The 20,580-nt window shown below is 39.4% G+C and overlaps 3 protein-coding genes across 5 annotated transcripts; 2 read left to right on the top strand and 1 right to left on the bottom strand.

Moving 5' to 3' along the window:
* The first annotated feature begins 245 nt into the window (after nt 1-245).
* On the top strand, nt 246-1,406 carry gpr45 (G protein-coupled receptor 45). Its single transcript, XM_078263227.1, has one exon. It carries the CDS (start codon nt 246-248, stop codon nt 1,404-1,406), a length of 1,161 nt encoding a protein of 386 aa, XP_078119353.1.
* Nucleotides 1,407-6,711: 5,305 nt separating this feature from the next.
* Nucleotides 6,712-10,985, top strand: c11h2orf49 (chromosome 11 C2orf49 homolog). 3 transcript variants are annotated; one of them, XM_078262187.1, is made up of 5 exons: nt 6,712-6,839; nt 7,033-7,196; nt 8,106-8,352; nt 9,606-9,691; nt 9,819-10,985. In XM_078262187.1, the coding sequence occupies exons 1-4, from the start codon at nt 6,729-6,731 to the stop codon at nt 9,660-9,662; spliced, it is 579 nt and encodes a 192-aa protein (XP_078118313.1). In that variant the 5' UTR covers nt 6,712-6,728; the 3' UTR covers nt 9,663-9,691; nt 9,819-10,985. The 3 variants fall into 3 exon arrangements, with proteins under 3 accessions (XP_078118313.1, XP_078118314.1, XP_078118312.1); XM_078262188.1 differs by having other exon boundaries at nt 7,033-7,187; nt 9,606-10,985; XM_078262186.1 differs by having other exon boundaries at nt 9,606-10,985.
* A 1,774-nt stretch (nt 10,986-12,759) lies between these two features.
* LOC144525763 (four and a half LIM domains protein 2) lies at nt 12,760-14,673 on the bottom strand. Its single transcript, XM_078262826.1, has 5 exons — nt 14,518-14,673; nt 14,230-14,404; nt 13,336-13,505; nt 13,018-13,204; nt 12,760-12,911 (listed from the first exon to the last, which is right to left on the bottom strand). Exons 1-5 carry the CDS (start codon nt 14,671-14,673, stop codon nt 12,760-12,762), a joined length of 840 nt encoding a protein of 279 aa, XP_078118952.1.
* Nucleotides 14,674-20,580: the final 5,907 nt, after the last annotated feature.

Below are 20,580 nucleotides of genomic sequence, written 5' to 3'. Positions count from 1 at the left end.
CACATTAATGTAATGCACTGTTGACATCCATTAAAATCATGGAAACTTCATCAGGAATAAACTCTTATGTATGTTGACTGTTTGTTTACAGGTTGTTGTTTTTTTAAATGCCATATGTCGATATTCTTTCTATCTCAGATATTGCCATGGAAGACCAACTGCTGGAGGACAATTTCATGTGTATACCACAACCATAATCAAACATGTACCTTCTTTTGGGCTGACATCCCTTGATAATAGCTGCTATGGCTTTTTGTAATGAAAGCTTGCTGGAGGAGTGTGGCTTCATGGGGCCAGACAATGTAGAGGAAGCAGCAGAAAGTCTCCCGTCAGAAGCCACGACTCCCCTCATATCAGTCACTCTGCGTGTGACCCTGGCAGCCATAATGATTTTCATGATTACTATTGGTTTCCTCGGCAATGCGATTGTGTGTCTGATTGTTTACCAGAAACCTGCCATGCGTTCTGCTATCAATCTCCTCCTCGCCACGTTGGCCTTTTCGGACATTATGCTCTCTCTGCTCTGCATGCCCTTCACTGCAGTCACTGTGGCCACTGCCGACTGGAGCTTTGGAAGCGGGTTCTGCCGAGCATCCATCATGCTGTACTGGCTGTTCGTCCTGGAGGGGGTGTCCATCCTCCTCATAATCAGTGTGGACCGTTTCCTCATCATTGTGCAGCGGCAGGACAAGTTGACCCCACACAGAGCTAAACTGTTGATTGCAGGTTCATGGTTGCTGAGCCTGTGTGTGTCTCTGCCGTCTGTAGTCGGGTGGAGGACAGGTGCAGCAGGTATTGGGGGTGCCTGGGCGCCGCAGTGTGTGCTGGGATACAGTGATTCTTTGGCAGACCGGGGATACACAGTGCTGTTGGCAGTGTCAGTATTCTTTGTACCATTTGCTGTCATGCTGTACTCTTATATGTGCATCCTCAACACAGTGCGCCGCAACACCCTGCGCATCCACAACCACACCAGTGAGCATTCCTGTTTGCCAGCCCTCAACCAAGTCAGCAAAATGAGACTGACTGGGCTGCAGCGGCCCCCTCAGATCAAGGTGGACATGAGTTTCAAGACCCGAGCCTTCACTACCATCCTCATCCTCTTTGTCGGCTTCTCGGTGTGCTGGTTGCCGCACACGGTTGTCAGCTTGCTGGCCGTGTTCAGTCGGCAGTTCTACTACAGCTCGGTCTTCTACCCAATCAGCATAGGCGCTCTGTGGCTCAGCTACCTGAAGACGGTCTTCAACCCCGTCATCTACTGCTGGAGGATTAGAAAGTTCAGGGAAGCCTGCCAGGAGTTCATTCCCAAGAGCTGCAGACTGTGTCCCAGAGTGCCAGGCAGGAGCCGCAGGAGAGTGAGGCCCAGCAACATCTACGTGTGCAGCGAGACTCAGTCAGCTGTGTAAAACAAGGAGGACCAGTTGGTCAATGCACAAACCAGCAGATGTTGACACTGCTAGCAACTGTTTTTTTTTTTTTTTTAACTCTGTTCCTCATAAAAAAAGCAATCAAAGGTGAATGAAGTTCACCTTAATACTATACTGGTCATTAACAAAATAATGTCACCACAAGAATGAACTTTCAGCGTTCATTTTTTAAGCCAACATGGATAAGAAGTCCTGAAAGTGCTCAGAGAAATCAAAATTTGAATATTGACAATTTTGTGAGAACTGGACAACTCCATCTGCTCAGGAAGGTTGTGTGAAACAATCGAAAGCTCCAGAACAGCTAATGAAGGGACCTTTTGGTGAGATTATTGTGTCTACTGCTTTCAGTCTACAGGTATACTGGTGGATATAACTTCGTAACCATTATGGTTTCTGAAAATGAATGCCATCTAAACAATTTCATATCCTCCACTGTCAATTGGCTTCTCTGTTTCATAATTTGTCCCTGAAGTGTTTAATCAATTTCATTCTGTTTCTTCAGACTGTAGACTCAATCTTTAGGCTTTGAGTAGTAGTGGTGATAATCATTCTATTGTCAGTTATGTGATGAGTTTAAAAAAAAGAAGCATACAAGGTATTAATGTTTAGTGATGTTCTCAGAGAATAGTCCTTAATCTTTTAACTGACGCCTTTAAAAATAACTTATTTTAATGAGATTTGTGCACAAACATGACCTTGTGTGAGTTGAAACTGTTGAGTGTGTCAACAAAAAAGTGTGTCAGTTGTGTGTCAGTTAATCTGCGAATGTTTACTTGAATGTTTTATCTTTTGATGATAAACGACACCAGGTAAATAAATACAGTTTGTACAAGAGGCTGCATTGACAGACTGCTGAGTGCTTGGATGAAAAACAGCAGCTTTTACAATGTACATAATGGAAATGGGTTGCTGGGATACTGAAGAAGACATCTATTCACTGTGAGTGGATGTGTATCTACTTCACTGAAAACAACAAACAGCAGTTTGTATTAAATTATTTCAGGTTAGGTAATCCCATTGGAATTGTAACTATTTTTTTTCTAATTACTTAGGCTGAATGAACAAAGGAAGTGAATGCGCTGTGGTTTTGATTCAACCTTTTCTAAATATGTGTGGCATTTTGATATGGATAAAATATTACTGCAATTATTTGAGATATTTGTATGAATGCTATAAAGCTGAAAGACCATCATTAATAATACTGGCAGTCTCAGTCAGCCAAATAGAGGTTGTATAATTGCTGTACAGCATGAAACAGGAAGATGGTGCTGTTCTTTCATTGTAAATTAAGTTAGCTTTATTTCCTGCTGAATTCTCAGAGTTATTGTCAGACTGAATTTCAATTTTGTTTAACTTCATTAATGTAAGTTGCTGAACAAATCAGAGATAGTGGTTCTGATCCAGATGCCAGGCCACTAAACTCAAGCAACAACAGCAAAAACAACATATTGACAAGAAGAAGTGGGGTGGATGAGATGTGGTCTAAATGTTTGATACAGCAAAACTGCTAATGTGAAAAAGATGTTTACAGAGCTGGCTCAATTAATGTGATGGCTATTGGCATCTAGTGATTGTTTTCCCAATCAATAGATTAAAAATGATGAACAATGCCCAAAAATCAAAATTCCCTAAAGCTAAGATTGTAGTTCAGTTTATTTGACTACTCAAACAGTGCAAATTAATAAATACAGATGGTAAAAAAAAAAGAGCCAGAATTAGACAATGGGCTATTTTTCATCTGTTGTCCCTAGCCAAGGTATTACAGATGGCTTCCTTAAAGAACACAACAAATCAAAAACAGGACATGCAGTGTAAAAATTGGAAAAGGACACGCAGTTGTTAAAGCAGTAGAAGTAGTAGTGACATGACATATATACATATAGAACGACATTGCAAACAAGCAACAAAGCAACAAGCAATATAGATAGCAGCAGCAAAAAGAGAGTTATTGCTGATGTGTATGTATTACAGTAATTATCCATTGTTTTAATTGGTTACTAAAAGATTGATAAGTGTTTAGTTGTCTGATGTGAATTGGAATTATATTCCACTCTCTTGAACCTCTGACAGACCAGGCTGACTGGCTAAAGGCATCTTTCCACAATCTTCTCTTATAGACCAACAGTCCACGTTATTGAAATAAATGTCACATAAGACAAAGAAAAGCAGCAAATTCTCATAATTGATAGGCATGCAAATTATGTTATTATTATGTTAATAATGTTTGGAAGTTTTGCTTGAAAAATTCCTGAAACGATTAATGGTTTATCAAAAATAGACAATAAAATGTTCTATCCATCAACTAATCGTGTTTTAAATTTTTGTATGATGTAGCCTATCATTTTTATTCTCTGTACCCAAATCATAACATTTGATGCCATAACTCCTTTGCGGATTTGCCTGCCCAGGGAATGCTGATGAAATGTAGCTACTGAGCTAATTCTGGGACAGTCAGTGACTGACCATTGTCCCTTTTAAACAAATAAAAAAATAAATAAAAGTTTTAAACTTCTGTACCCGGCGCTGTTTAATGGTTTTGACCTGAAACTCACATAATTAAAAAAGATTCACTTACATAGTTGTCCATGTAGACTGAGACTTTTTTCTAACTTCTGAACCACAGGGAGAGAGCAAGTACTCATTTAATGTCCAATATGAAAGGTGCTGAATTTAGGCCTACATGTAAATCACTTTCCTCCATTCTCATACATTGATTATTTAATGTGTAAGGTAAAATGTGAAGTGGTTTCCATTTATGTAGACACACAATAACATTACATGTACACATTTACACAAAAGACGAGTTAATGTGAATTAGGCCCCATGCACATTTACTCATGTGCCAACACATGACAACCAAAGCACGGCCTCTCCCTCTTAATTTAGATCACATGGTTGCTTCTACATCACATTACTGTCCTAACTTAATCACTTAACTCACTTACTTTATGATCTGAGGCTGTGACAACAACTCCTCTAAGGCTGCAGTAATTTCCCACAACAGGCTAAACCAGTATAAGCTCAGGGACATGGTTTTTGGTTTGTATGTTGTCTACATACCCACAGCTGAGTTATATGTATATTCAGCTGTGAAACACATTATAAAGACAAATTATGCCTAGGGATCATTATAATAGTTTAATAAATGATATGTTCTTGTTTTCTACCAATCTAAGTTGTTTTGCAGCCAGCTCGTGCAGAAGAGGAAACCTATAACTATATATGTTCTGATTGAAGACGTTTTGCCATTCATCTGAAAGGCTTCTTCAGTTCTAACTGCTGTAATTGATATATATATATACATATATATATATATATATATATATATATATATATATATATATATCTCCATGAGGCACCAATGTACATGATCAATGGTTAAATAAGCATGTGATTGAAAATAGGATCTGCTTGTCACTAAGAGGACATAATTGAGACGTAAAAACATGTGACTGATCGAGACAAGCCTTTACAAGCGGAAGGGCCTCTTATTTTTTTTAAACTGCTCTAAAATTATTAAATACAGTCGGCTAGTTATGACATGTTTGATATCATTTCAAAATTCTGAAGCGTGACTCCAATTAAAGGAGAACTCCGAACAATTTTTACGTTAATCTTGATTGCTATAAGTATGTGAGTACTGTCGATAGCAAAAAAAACGAGCCGAATCGGTGCTAGCAATATGGAGCTGCTGCAGCTAATGCCGAGAGCTACCACTTAGCTAAAACAGCAGTTTTGGGGGCATATCATAAAGAGTGCCTTTGTGCCTCTTTAACAGACACAAAATGCAATTAAAATGTCTGTGCAACACGAACAGGGCCCTTACATGACAACAAGATGCGTTTTCAACTCAGACATTGTTTAAATTCACTTACCCTGTTAGCTGCCGTCTGGGATGAGTGAGTGTGTTCAGCCAGGCTTCGGTAATAATCATCAAGCAGCAGTTCTGTGTGTATTTGTAGCATATAGATCCATTTTGTGTGCGATCCATCTGGCGTTGGTGAATAGTAGTCTCTGCAGTGGCGAACTGTGTGTTAGTTGCCTTAGCCAGGCTGGCAGGCCAGACCAGCATCCTTCTACTTCCTCCCGCTTTCCCCGCCTGCCGCGGCCGACATCTGGTGGATGTCCTCCAGAGGACAGTTCATGCTTTCGCCGCGAAATTTTTGCGGCGAAAAAAGTTTATTTCCCCTTCAAAAATAGGTAATTGAGCACTGTAGTGGTTATGATCATATCAGTAACTATGTAACTACATGGAAACGGGCCAAATGATGCATGTTTCTTGTACAGTAATAGCGTTACAGGAGGCTGGCTGTAGTCTTGTGCTGAAGTCCCGCGGGAATTCAGTTGTAGCAGGAAAAGGTAAACAGCAGTGTGCAGATCGGAGCGTAGTGTGTGAAGAGTGAAGAGCGGAGGTGTTCATAAGGGAAGAAGCTTGGAGTAACGTAACTATGGAGTTAGAGCTAGCCTTCAGTAACGCTATTACTGTACAAGAAACAGGCATCATTTGGCCTTAATTAAAAGTTCTCCTTTAAGAAATAACTATCACAAAAAGTCTAATGTGTTTAACAACCAGAAAACATCAACCTGGCATGATGTTAAAGGGACAGTGTGTAGGATTTAGTGGAACCTATGGTGACCTTCAGGCAATGTAAAACGTATAACACGCCCTCTCTAGAGCCAGTGTTTGGTCTGTACATGGAACAAACCTAACATGTAAATTCAAGTGAACACATCAGCAGATGAACCACACAAAGGTGTACTGTATGAAACACAATACCTGTACCGAACTGTACAACATCACAATAGTATGCAAACAAAATGAATAACATTATTGAACCGAAACAAAGTAGTATATTTGCGGTTAGTCTTTTTGACGTTTACATATTTATTTGTTTAGGCATTCCCTTGATGGACAGTTGTTGTTTTTAAATCTGTATTACATAGCCTATAAAACACTGACAGGGACCATTTTACTGCACAATGACTACTTTTACCTTTCATACTGTAGGCTAAGTACATTTTGTTGATAATATGTTGGGTTACTTTTATTTAAGTAGGCTAAGGTTTTGAATGCATTACTTTTACTTGTGCAAAGTGTAGTACTGGTATTTTTACTTCAGTAAAGGATCTGAATACTTATTCCACCACTGATCATTTCTGATAAAAAAAAAATTCAGAAACACCAGAAACGTGCAGGCCATGGATGGTGCAGGCATCCTTTAGTGAATGACATCATATGACATGATGACATGCCGTGTTGTTATGACGCGATGCATGCCGGGAAAACAATAAGAATCCAATATGGCGACTTCCACGGGACAAGATGGAAAGACTGTCTGTACCTCTGATGTTGATCTATTACTGCACCCTGAGCTGTTGTCTCAAGAGTTTATGCAGCTGATATTAAGTGGGGTGAGTTAATGTTTGGAGAGAAATGTGTAAAAGGTCTTCTAATGCGGAGGTTTAGAAAGGACACCATAATATAAGCACACCGGCTAACACTCTGTAAACTTGTTTCATCAGCAGCGGTTTTCTTAACGTTTATTCATTTTTGTCATATTATCGTAGAATGTGAGCTAACATGTTTTTGTTCTATCTGAATCAGAAAAATGTCAGTACAAGGGACTGTGAAAGTCGGGATCAGCTCACAGAGCTTTACCTCCGGCATGTCATCCCGCGGCCGCAGAGGACTTTACCCGACAGCCGCTGGGGCAAGAGGATGGAGAAGACCCGAGCGAGACAGACACCGGCCGGTCACAGGTCCGTCAGGTAACGGCAACTACACTGGATGCTTTCAATATGGACGTTACTGTGTTTTCATAGGCAGTGGTTAGTCAGTGGTGTAAAGTAACATTTACTCAAGTGCTGTACTTATACTTCTACTCCACTAAATCTCCGAGGGAAATATTGTTCTCTACTACATTTATGTGACAGTTTTATAAGATTCAGATCAGCGCCAAAATGATAAGAATTGAGAGATAGAAAATAGCACTTTAAATCATCTCCAAATTTGTTTAATAGCAATTTAACCAAACAACTGTTGAAAAGCAGAGCATAAACTGAAATAGGAGTGCTAATCTCAGTTTTACAGTCCAGAGTCTGGCTGAGTTGGACTCTTCCGATGATTTTAACGGTGGTATTTAAATACTAATATTACTTTTTTAAGCAGTTTTGTTGATTGGGGTTTCATTTACTCAAGCTTAATCAACATGTTTGCTTATCAAATTGTCAGAAATAAAAGGTAAATGCATAGATATCGTTCAAATAATGTAACACATACTCATTGCGTTTACTGTACGAAAACCGATTATGCTTACTGTGCGTATTCCTCCCCCAAAGGCCCATTCTGAGTCAGGATAAACCCTGAAAGTGATCGGAAAGATGTGGCAGGAAAAGTTGACCCTCTCCTTGATTTCATGTTGTTTACGGAGAAGGAGATGTATGTGCATGTGCCTTCAACAATTCAAGATATTACAGTCCACAGGTGCGCTGTGCAGTTGTCCTGCTCCGAGCAGGTGGGCAGGCATCTCAGTGTGCCTCAGGGAAAAATGTCAGCACAGAGCAGAATCTCACCCTGTGCACCTGCTCGAAAATAGAGCCCTTACCATCAACACGAGTTTAATCCATTTGAGTGTAAATGATTGATTATTGTTGTCACTATTGTCTGGTAATTTCCAGTTCCAGTAACGACCACAATAGGAAAAGGCCTCTGATTGTGTTTGATGGCAGTACCTCTCACTCTGGCCTACTAAAAGTAAAGAAACCAGAGGGAACTACTGTGTCAGCAGGAATCACTGACCGGTTAAAACCTCCTCCTGCTGCAAGCCTGTCCAAACCTATCCGCAGGCTATCTGGAAACACATCTTCCTCATCCATTCATTGCAGCACTGACACAGCGAACCTCAAACGAGAAGCAAACAGCTCGGTAGGAACTTTTTGTTCTGTCACCTCAGTTATGCATAACCCCCCAATCTTTCTGTGTGATTGAAGGAAAATTTGCATTATTATCAATATTGTTTTCTATTGCTTGTGTTTTACAATTTTACAATACTTTCACAATACACATGACTATTGATAATGCAATATTTTGAAAATAAAACTGCATACCCCTAAAATGGCAAAGCATTCTTTCAAGAAAAGCAGGAATTATATATATATATATATATATATATATATATATATATATATATATAATTGACCACAGAGATCAAATCATGTGGGGGCAAAACTGTCAAAGAAAAATAATGAGTTTGTAACTCTAATCTTTTAAGTCTGTGCAAAACAGAAAACTCACGATAGCAAATTATTATTAATCCATAAATGTTTTAAATCATTGATATTGGTATGCTAATGGATCAGTAACACATTGCATTATATTATGTGTGTCATTGATTCATTGTCTGCCTGCTTTTTGTTAAAGGAACACAACGACTTATTGCGACTTTAGCTTATTCACCGTAACCCCCAGAGTTAGACAAGTCCATACATACCCTTCTCATCTCCGTGCGTGTTGTAACTCTGTCTGACGCCCCCAGCGCTGGCTTAGCCTAGCACAGATCCTGGAGGTAACCGGTTCCAACTAGCCTACTGCTCGGAATAAGTGACAAAATAACGCCAACATGTTCCTGTTTACATGTTGTGATTTGTATAGTCACAGGGTGTACAAATAACAAGGTCACTATGCTTTTACTATCTAGTAATTGTTGACTCTATTACTCCAACTCTGAGCGAACTCCAGGCGAACTCTCTGCTCCTCACCAGGGGCTTCAGGTGCTGCAAGCAAATCACTCCACCCAAGTAGCAGAAGTAGCAGTGCTTCGCCTTTCTGAGAATATAGTTCCCAGTTTGTATAGCGGGCTGTGTCTCATATGACCTTGTTATTTGTACACCCTTTGTACACCCTGTGACTATACAAATCACAACATGTAAATAGGAAAATGTTGGGGTTTTTTTTGTCACTTATTGGGAGTAGTAGGCTAGATGGAACCGGTTACCTTCAGGATCTGTGCTATGCTTAGCTAGCGCTGGGTGCGTCAGACAGAGTTACAACACGCACGGAGATGAGAAGGGTATGTATGGACTTGTCTAACTCTGGGGGTTACGGTGAATAAACTAAAGTCCCAATAAGTCGGCGTGTTCCTTTAATACCTGTTGATGTTTCATCTTCCATCTCTTCAGGATGAAATGAAGTCTCCAGAGGTGAAGAAAAAGATCCAGCATGTGACATGGCCCTGACCTCTGACCCCTATTCACATAGACCTGATGTGAGCTCGGACAGATCACTCCCTTCCCACCAAATGTTGTTGTCCAGTATTTGTGCGCTTCCCATCACAGTTATCACACTAATTACATCACAAAATGGATGGAAACCCTTTTTACCTGTGTGTCCAGGCCACCTCACAGCTCTCGCTCAGTCCCGAGAGCTGACCGGATGGGGTGGTGCTCCGAAGATCATCCAGCTTTTGAAGTCACCAGGTTCCTTGTTGCTTTCCACGACCTCAAGTGCCCTTTCCATCGATGACCAGCAACTCTCCTCAAGTCTCACACATGAACACCTTCTAGAGGACAAAACAAGTGACATTTCTTTTGTTTTCTGAAATGCTGTTTATGGGAATTGTGGTTGTTGATGTTCTTGTTTCTGTGCACGAGTTGGTTTTGGTCAGAGGGCCTCCAGTACTGGCTTGCAAGGGTTAAAGGGTGATTTTCCTGCCAGGTTTTTTACATTTTGTAATTGGTAGTACCATGACTTGAATAGACATAGATTGTTTTTGACATAAATGCCATAGACTCTCATAGTTTGAGATTTTGACTGATGGACATATCTTATAAACATTGTGAACACGTTATGAGGTAGTGCTAAAAAAAATATATGTTTTTCTCTGGTGTACATTTCAAAGGAAACAAATCACAGATTATGCAGATAGAATTTTAGAAGGTGTGTGTGTTTGAACCGGTAGTTGGTGTAATTTTTCTTCTCGATAAACTCCATTCCACTGAGGTTTGGCCTCGGTGCTGTTTCACAAGTTGTTCAGGGTTTTTGAATATTAGTGTAGTGTGCTATTGTACATTTTATAAAGCTGGATCATAATTCACTGCTAAATAGGGGTGTCACAATTCTCCAGATCCACGATTTGATTTGCCCTTAGATTTTAAGAACATTGATTTAAACTTTTTCTTTTCATCACTGACGGCTATGCCCCAAAGAAGAGCCACTATATTGCAAAAGGGTACTTTACAACAGTTTGAGTTTTGCAGAGTTTAACGTTCAACGTTTCTTGTTTGTTTACGTAACTCCTAGGGAAGACAAAATGTTGCCACACTGACTTCAGTGAAGCAGGATTTTCCAGTTCTATTGTTTCTCCATCATCTCCGACTTCAGCAGTGTTCATGATGTCTCAAAAAGTGCAGCTGCAGGCTACTGGTAATCAGTCAATTCAAAACAATTTATTTGTCACGTGAAATCATATAAAATACAATTTCAGTGAAATGTTATCCTGTCAATTCCTACAATTTATGCATTAAAAACAATAATGATGATAATAAATATATATATATATGTGTGTGTGTGTGTGTGTGTGTGTGTGTGTGTATGTATATATATATATATATATATATATATGTGTGTGTATATATGTGTGTATATATATATATATATGTGTGTGTATATATGTGTGTATATATATATATATATATTTGTGTATATATGTGTGTGTATATATATATATATATATATATATGTGTGTATATATATATATATATGTGTGTATATATATATATATGTGTGTATATATATATATATATGTGTGTATATATATATATATGTGTGTATATATATATATGTGTGTATATATATATATATATATATGTGTGTGTATATGTATATATATATATATATATATATATATATATATATATATATATATATATATATATATATATATATATATATGTGTATGTATGTATGACGGGGGGGCACCCATGGCAGGGTAGGGAACCGCCCATTGAATGTTCAGCCCAACAAACTACTCATTGCAGGGCCTTGCAGTCCAGTTCAGTGCTGTTTCCGTACCAGGCAGCGATGTTCCCTGTCAGGACGCTAAGCTGTGTCTTTAGCTGCATGCTACTGCCAGTAAGCTACATTGTTGCCATCTGTTTTTATTGCAAGCCGTTTTTGTATATATTTTTTCAGACACACACAAGTAGGCAGGGGTGGTGAAACAAAAGTACTGGGAGAATTGCCAATCCTGCTTTTGTTTTGAAAAACTAAATTGAAAGGTATGATCGATTTTCGATTTAGAATCCAAATCATGACACCCCTACTCATAAATAGTATTCACGTATCACTGTTTATTAATTAAACAAAAGAAGGAATATAGACTAAACCAGGAATATTGTATTTTTGAAGTATATTTATTCTAAATTGTTTATAAATTGACTTTGAAGTTACTTTTAAAACAACTGTTCACAGAGTTAATCAAAAAGATTCATACAGCATTTTCAATCCATTTTCAAATCCAGTGTCATGTTTGTACCAACATTTTTTAAATAAATTGTCTCAATACAATTAATACTTTTGTTGATTTAATTACAGAAAAGTAAACAGCTTTTTGGCCCATGTCTAATTTGCCAGTATTGTAACATATACTGTAGTTATTGTACTCTTTAACTAGCATGGTAAAAAATAATAAATAAAATCTAAATTCTTCTTAAGAAGTCTTAGACCTGCCAATCTGCAGTAACTTTTGTATTAAATGTGTGCGCGTTCTTCTGCTCAAAATACAAATATTTCGACCCCTTTGTTTTTATATGAATAATTTATTTCATGCACAGCTACAGTTAACAATTATAAGAGTAAAGACACAGTTTTAATATATTTAATTTGTAATTGCAGAACTCATTCACAAAACCTCTACTAAATATAGCATCAAGCTAGCCCATGCACAAAGCAGTAATTATTATGATACTTCAAAGTGCATCTACATTCATTTTGTAGATTTATTTCAAAATGCTTCATAAAGTATCTGCAAATGTGTTGCTGTTTCGTAAGCAAAGGTCTTCACATTATTGCCAACAGTTATGTTATTAGTGATAACCTTTTCTCAAAGAGTTTTAACTTAAACTTTAGGTTACTTTAAATTAGTCTAAATTCAAATAACACTGTTAGTAGTTTGTATTTCGTGGCATACAACAATGTACATTCATAGTAATGCTAGGTTGTAAAGATGCTATGGATGCTATGCTCTGTGCTCTGATAGTATTTTTGGTATCTTTGTCAATCCACTATCATAACATGGCCATCCAATCAGATGTGTCTGTCTTCCTTCAGACCGAATTAGATGTCCTTGCCGCACTCTGGGCATAGGATATCATCACGTTCAGTGAGGAAGCCACGGCCGACCAGGGACACGGAGCACTTCTTACAGTTGAAGCAGTCATTGTGCCACTGGCGCTCCTCAAAGGAAATGTACTTGCTGCCTCCAAGGCCTGAAAATGAAGAACAAATCCAAGTCAAATCAACTGGAAAACATTTTTTAAACAATCCTTTTTAGATTCAGGGAGACCAATAAATACATTGATAAAATGTGATTACCACTGATGGGGGTGGTGCAGGAGGCACACTTCTTGGCATAAAGGTTGCAGAAGCAGTTGAGACAATAGGCAAAGTCATCTCTAGAGGTAAACCTCTGGCCAGACAGCTGCTGCTTGCAGCTGGTGCACAGGAAGCAGTCCTTGTGCCAGGGCTGTTCACGGTAGGTCACCCCGCCAGTGGTGATGGGCTAATAATAATAATAATAATAAGAGTGTCATATTGTCACACTTTTTTGTGACTTTTTCTTTTTTTTCTTTGAGTGAAGATGGATAATAATGAAGTACTACTTTGAAAATAATTTGCAATTGGGTGTCCTACCTTCTTGCAGTGCACACACTGCATGGCAAACTGCTTCTCATAGCAGGGCACACAGAAGTTATGGTTGTCCTTGGGGATGAAGCTCTTGGTGCCAATGGGCTGCTGGCATCTCTGGCAGGTGAAACAGGTCTCGTGCCAGCTGTTCCCCTTGTGCTCCATCTTCCTGGAGCCTTCAGAGAAACATAAAGGGAATGGAAGGAGTTAGTAAAGGGATGCAAAGACAACAGCAAATAGACTAAGAAAAACAGTCCAAAATAATTTCGGTCTTGTTTGTGAGAACATTTTACATTTTGAATAATCAGTCCAATTTATGGAAAAGCGCATCATTTAATAGAAATAGAAGTACTAGGAATTTATTAAATTGTTTGGTCCATATTGTAGTTGTCTTAGTATCAATCCAGAGGACTAACAGTCAGAGGTCATCATAAAGTGATAATACATGTGGCACCATGCACATTCTTTATGGTTTCATAATCTGAAGCATGTTTTGTATTTCTTATTAAAGGGTTAGAATTGCCCCAGTTCCTGCACACGTAATTATATTCGTAGATACATACTTTAAAAGACATATACAGAGGAATTGGATTTAAGGCCTGAAAACTGTTTCTATTTATAATGTATTATCTGTAAAATTACTATGGCTCAATTTACCAACAGAAACATGTCCTGACTGATTGCCCGCCCTAACATAAATACACTGACTTATTGTGCATGTAATGTAAGTGACACATTAAGCAACATTAAGATTTAAGACAATCGTATGTAAACCATTCACAGATGCACTATTCTGATGCTAACTGTAGATAGAGTTTTTTCATGTCAAAAATTTGATTTTGCTATCTGTTGCATTGGCATCAGCTTAACTATTTGCTCTCTTTGTAGTTTTCTTCTTACCTGGCATGATGGTTTTCTTGCACTCGTGGCACTTGGAGGAATACTCATTGGAGTAGCACTCAGTGCAGAGTAGCTTTTCATCCTTGGTGGAAAAGGGCTTGTCCACCAGCGAGCGCTTGCACTGGAAGCACATGAAACACTCCTCATGCCAGTGACGGTCCTTGTATGACAGATCCTACAAGAACATCAGATTGACAGTTAGCCCGACCGACTAGTGTTTAAAACAGAAACGCACAGAAAGAGCATGTTAGGGCTGAAATGCACAATGTATTTTGTGACATCTTTTACCCTGGTGTTGCAGCCAATGGGCTTCTTGCACTCCTCACAGGTGTTGGAGTACAGGCTCTCATAACATTTCACACAGTAGGGATTCTCTTCTCTCAAAACATACTTCTTCCCAAACAGGGACTCCTTGCAGTAGTGGCAGTCGTAGCGCTCGGTCATTTTGACCCAGAGTCACTCACCTGAGAGAGAGAGAGAGAGAGAGAGAGAGAGAGAGAGAGAGAGAAACACAAAGAGACACAGGAAGTGAAAGAAAAGAAAGTATATGTGACGTTATGTGAACAGCAGTTGGAAGCTGAGGTAGACTCCCACATCTGGATAATTCTACATATAAAAAAGCTTTATCTGTATGATTTTTGCATCCTGTCACCTAAATAACATTAAGCTTTGTAGACAGTTTGGTCTTTTTGCTTCTCATTTCAAATACATATTTACTGACACTAGCAGATAGCAATTCATTCTAAGCAATACATGTTTTCTAGGACACATTCAGTATGAAGATCCTTCACATTACAGTTTTCTTCCCATGTTGCAAATTCTCCCCTTTCATCTCTCTCTCCCATCTCTCAGCAGTCCTTCATTTTGTTCTCTTGTCAGAACTAGAAGGTGACAGATGAGGAAGATATAAATAACCCCTATCAGTTCAGCTTAGAGACAGTCAACTTTTGCCCCGTTTGCATACCAACCCTCACCATGCCACTGTACAATGACCCATCTATCACCTTACGTCTAGCTGTCAGCACCAGATCACTGTATCCCTTGTTATCATGCATTTGTGTACGTGTGTGTGTGTGTGTGTGTGTGTGTGTGTGTGTGTGTGTGTGTGTGTGTGTGTGTGTGTGTGTGTGTGTGTGTGTGTGTGTGTGTGTGTGTATCGGTGTATGAGTGGGTTTGAATGGCATTCATAATAATGGATACTCACAATCTGCAGCTGTTTGTGGTCTGCCTGTTAAGCCCTCTGGTTATCCCACCTGCACCTAAATACTCAGTGTACCAAGGATAGGCTATATATTTGAGTGCACAGTACATATAGGGTTTAATACCAACCTGGGCTTTTTGTTTGTCACTCACATGAATACTCTACTATTCATGTGACTATATGTGCTCGGCAAAGCTTTGACCATACAACAAGGCTAGATTAAATGCATGGAAAACTCAAAATCATACATTCCCTTCTGACCATTTTTTCATGTTCTGCTTTTCTTAAATTTTTGCATTCCTGTTTTTAATTGAGCTGCTCTCTATTGTTGTTATTCCCTTTATCCTGCACTTTTATTGTGCTTGGACTGTCAAAGCTTCTGCCCCTTGATCTATTTGCGATCACTGTCTATTCCCATCTCAGTGATCCAACATGAGATCTGTGAGTGATTTGTTATAATATTTTTTATCTGGCTGAAGTTGAGACGTATAATCTGCTCCGAGTTTTTCTCAACCCCTCCCACATTCCCTCATTGTCTATTGCTCCCACCATGACTCACCTAGCTTATATAAGGATTTATGTGACTCCTAAAAATAAAAAAAAAAAGGATAATCTCAACTGCCGCAAATAAAAGCTTCAGCTATTCAGACACGCAGCTGTTGCCCAGCTTCTGGGGCCTCTTTGATGCTGCCCATCTGGGAGTTTCTCACTGCAAAACGCTTGATGCCAAGCAATGGCCACTTGGATGGCAAATGTTTGACAAGCGTGCAGCCTGGTCGATCCCCAGAAAGTTCCAGTGCTTCCCTCCAGAAAATCAACTCTCTGTGCATTACACTCATTTTCCAGTTTTTGTGAGGAATTTATTTGTTAGTCAAGCTGAAAAAAAACAATTCTTTCGTCTCATGAATTTAAGTGCCTTGTATAGCTCAAAAAAACCTTACCTTATCTACATCTCTTTATCCATAATTCCAGATGTTTTAAAGATGCATAAGACTGTCTTTATAAATGTTATCCAACCATCTATAGAAATGCAAACCATAAACCAGTACCTTCTCCGAAAGTGAGACCTCTAAACAGCTTGCTTACATAAATGTTCTACTCTTCCAAAGCAACAATTTTGGAGGAATTCCCAGTCGATTAAATAAGTATGATCAAATAGCCACTAATAATAATCTTGTGAGTGGATAAAGGAATGAAACGTTAAATCAAATTTAGCTCTAAATTGAAAATGTTCCTGTTAAATCTTGAATTACAGTTCAACTAAGAGCAATATAAATAAAAGTTTGCACTTTAATCTGAACCCTTCCACCAACTGTAAAAGTAAAAGCTACTTTATATTTACTATATTCCTCTTTTATGTAGAGATATTTTCAGGAACCTATCAAATCCCTAGCTGTTGTATTGTATTACCGGGACTTTTTTGTGCAATTGATGTGACTAGAAGATTTTATACTCAATTCCATCACACCAAAATGCTGTGAAGTGCGACAAGTGCTTTAAAGCCATAAAAAAAAAGAGCAAAGGAACAGACCAGTTTGCCAAAATGGATATCACAACTGTGTAATAACAAAGGAGGAGCTGACACCTTTACTACCACAGTTTTGCTGAAGGAAAGTGTGAGCTTGATGAGAAGGAATGAAAGAAGGATGGAAATTAACTCTGCTAAAAGGGGTTCAACAGGGGTTGTGCATTTTTTGGAGATAGATGATAAAATAATTTAATAAAGTCAGGCTGTCTGAGACAGACAAGAGGACAGACAGTGTGGATACAGAAGAGGAGGTTAATTAGTGAAGGTACTGTGCAGGTGGAAAGAGGGAGAACATGAGCAGGTAGGTGGGAAGGCAGAGCACAGTGAGCAGCTGTGTCCCGGAGAATGGAAGACATGGTGAATGAACCCAAATGAAAGGAGGAATGGGTGGAAAGATGGACGAGTGGATGGATGGATAGTGGAGCAGTTGAACAGAGTTAGGTCTTACCTTCCTGTCTGAGGAGTGTGTGCCTGTGCGGAGTCTAGGGCAGACTGAGAGGAGGCTTCGGGTGAGCTGAAGTTTCTCCTGATTGTATTACTCCGCCCATCAGGGACTAATTGAAAATGGGGGAGGGGCGAATGGGGAGTTGGGGGGTAGGGGGTAGCAAGGGGGCAGGGAATCTTTTTTAAGTTGATCTATAAATACAGCGGTGCTTCACAGAGATAACCCCAAGGCCCATTTTCACTTGCTCATTCAGTCACCAGCGAGACCGTGTGGCCTTTTAAGGTCACTCAGTTGTTCACTCTCTCACATACTCACTTTGTGATACACTTGCTTACTCACTCACTTAAATTTCATCTTTCTAATATTTGTCTTTCTCCCCACAAAATCCTTATCATATCATCCCCCCCTATCCCACTTCCTGGAGAAAAGCATGTTCTCAACTTCTGTTTTCTTTACATCTGAGATATCTGTGGTTATCATTATCATAATATTGCACTCACACTCAACACACACACACACACACACACACACACACACACACACACACACACACACACACACACAGTTATGCACACTGTTACATAATGCCACAATCTTTCTATGGCTGGTTGATCCATGATGGAAAGGACGCCATGGGTCAAACGTCAAAGATTGTTGTCCTGTGAGATTTATCCCTACTCATATGTCTCATCTGTCTTTACCTCCCTATATTTCTCCTCATAGGGGAATACACATTCAATCCCTAAGCCTAACCTCCGACGTGTCAGGTATAGTATCCAGGCCTGGTAATGACAGACACCCTCATGGTTTCTAAGAAAATTGTAGCACTATTTTCTGCAACCCTACACTCTCTTGTTCACACTGCTACAGCACCCTCCATCAACCCCAAACTAGCATAAATTATTTATTTAATTATCCTCTCTCTCTCTCGCTCTCTCTCTCTCTTGCTTTCTCTCTGTTTGAAGCAGGTTTTCCTGACCTGGTGGTCCCTGGATACTCTCTAGCGTCACTAGATTCAAGTGCTCTATTTAAAGACCAAAGAGCCATAGAGACATTGGTGCTTCACAAAGTGTGTGTGTGTGTGTGTGTGTGTTGCATCTATGTGCATGTGTGTGTTCGTATGTGTTGTATCGTGTGTAAAAAGAGTTCTTTTTAGCCACGGTCACGGCATGGCTACCAGTCGGTCTACCCCTTTGGTCCAGACTGAAATATCTGAATTTTTTTACATATATTTTGTACAGACATTTTAGTCCCCAGAGGATGAATGCTATTGATGATCCCCTGACTGGTTGACTTTTGGGGTTTTGAGTGAAATATCTCAACAACTGTTGAATGGATTGTCATCCAAAAAAATTGTGTCTAATACTTTGGTTTATTACCAAACCCCTGCAAAATTAATATGTTATTAATTTTGCAGGGGTTTGGTAATAAACACTCATCAGCCTCAACTGTACTTTGTGTTTAGTACTGATAAGTGCGTTAGTATGCTAACACGCTAAACTCAGATGAACATGGTATTTTTACGGGCCTACTTACTAAACATCAGCATGTTAGCATGCTGACATTAGCATTTAGCTCAAAGCACTGCTGTGTTGAGGTATAACCTCCCAGAGGCATTAGCATGGCTGTAAACTCTTAGTCTTGTGGCTGTTACAGGGAGTACAGGTTTTATAACAATGTGTTTTTTACTGCTCTTATGCAAGCTGCTCCAAATGCCAACTGGAATTAAAATATCGTCAAAAGGAACTTTTCAATTTCTGTTTAAATGTAAATTATAGTAGCTAAGCAATTCAATGAATATCATCCTGAACAGGTTTAAAACAAGCAGCTGGAACAAACAGGAATCTGTGTAGTTTGGAGTAGTCTGCAAAATTGAAGTCAGATGACAGGTCGTAAGTATAAAATATGTTGTGCTAGTACACAGGACAAGACTGGGAATAGATTTGATTTGATTACTCCCCCAACAAACATTTGACATCTTTTCATTCATGCATCTAATGTGCTTATAGTAAAAAAGTAGACGGATTTCACTCATTAAACTTGAGCACCAATATGAATCACATATGTTCATCACCATATTTCTCTTATATTTAATATAAATTAGACATATTACAGTAATACTTAAGTATTTAAGCCAGGCATGGAAAAGCAATCATTTCAGTTCACTTAATTTCAGGCATGTGATCTAATTGTTACCTTAACAATGGTAGTCTTGATTGCCAGACATATCTCCACAGCGCTGTGGAGTAAGGTCTGGCTACACCACACATACATTCTGGGATAGGAAAAAAAACATTCTGAGTTGTTTGCATTTCTTTAAACCAATCACAATAGTCTTGGGCGGCGCTAAGCTCCGGACGCAGCGTCGGTGGCTCTGCAAAATAGTTTCGGAAAGGAACTTGTTTTGGTGGAACATTTGCAAAAGAAAACGCCGCACAAACTTTTAATGAAGTTAACTGTTCACACAATACAGTAGCGTGAGCTTTTTAAATTAGCTGGATACATGGTTAAACATAATTTGCTTTTACCAGTGTATAGCTGTGTGTAGGCCTACTTTATCTACAACATAAAACATATTCTTTGTAAATCTTTACAATCATTCCCCGAAAGAACCAAGCAGGCCTGCTTTGCCTTGTTATGATCCAAGTTTTCCAAACTCTCAGATCCAAAACGAGCCATTTTTAGCGCGTAGCTTTCTAGTTTGAAGTTTGTTGTTGTTTCCCAAAGCGAACAGAGTTTGAGAACGGCAACACACAGAGAGCAAAGTTGAGGGACATCCGGGCTGTGGCAATTATCCTCGAAATGTAATTTCGTTGATCCAACGGAAGGGGCTTGATGGTGTTTTTTGCCTCCAACGGCGCCTTCCAGGCAGCTAACCCTAACCTTAACCCTAAACATAACCATTGCCGTGCTGCCTGGGAGGAGACGTTGGGGGCAAAAAACACCAAAGACCACGGAAGGGTCAGTCTGTTTTATGCCCAACTGAAATATTTCCCAGGACTGCCCTGGCATGCCCTCAGTCCTTGCCCCTCAGCCCTCAGCCGTTGCTTCTTGCCTGTATTCAGCTAGCACATAGTCATCCCTCCCCCACTCTGTGCTCTGGATCGAGGCCTCCAACTCCGCTACTAAGGCCAGGGGATAAAGGTGCAGCTGTCTGGGCACTGCAAGGCTATCGTG

The sequence above is a fragment of the Sander vitreus genome, chromosome 11 (assembly GCF_031162955.1).
Source record: "Sander vitreus isolate 19-12246 chromosome 11, sanVit1, whole genome shotgun sequence".
NCBI lineage: Eukaryota > Metazoa > Chordata > Actinopteri > Perciformes > Percidae > Sander > Sander vitreus.
This window is presented reverse-complemented; position numbering and strand designations above follow the sequence as displayed.

Coding starts and splice junctions, on each gene's coding strand:
- c11h2orf49 (XM_078262187.1), top strand. CDS start 6,729: ATGGCGACTTCCACGGGACAAGATGGAAAGACTGTCTGTACCTCTGAT. Junction 6,840..7,032: donor TGCAGCTGATATTAAGTGGG/GTGAGTTAATGT, acceptor TATCTGAATCAG/AAAAATGTCAGTACAAGGGA. Junction 8,353..9,605: donor AACGAGAAGCAAACAGCTCG/GTAGGAACTTTT, acceptor CCATCTCTTCAG/GATGAAATGAAGTCTCCAGA.
- gpr45 (XM_078263227.1), top strand. CDS start 246: ATGGCTTTTTGTAATGAAAGCTTGCTGGAGGAGTGTGGCTTCATGGGG.
- LOC144525763 (XM_078262826.1), bottom strand. CDS start 14,673: ATGACCGAGCGCTACGACTGCCACTACTGCAAGGAGTCCCTGTTTGGG. Junction 13,205..13,335: donor AGTGTGTGCACTGCAAGAAG/GTAGGACACCCA, acceptor TATTATTATTAG/CCCATCACCACTGGCGGGGT. Junction 12,912..13,017: donor CTGCACCACCCCCATCAGTG/GTAATCACATTT, acceptor CTTCATTTTCAG/GCCTTGGAGGCAGCAAGTAC.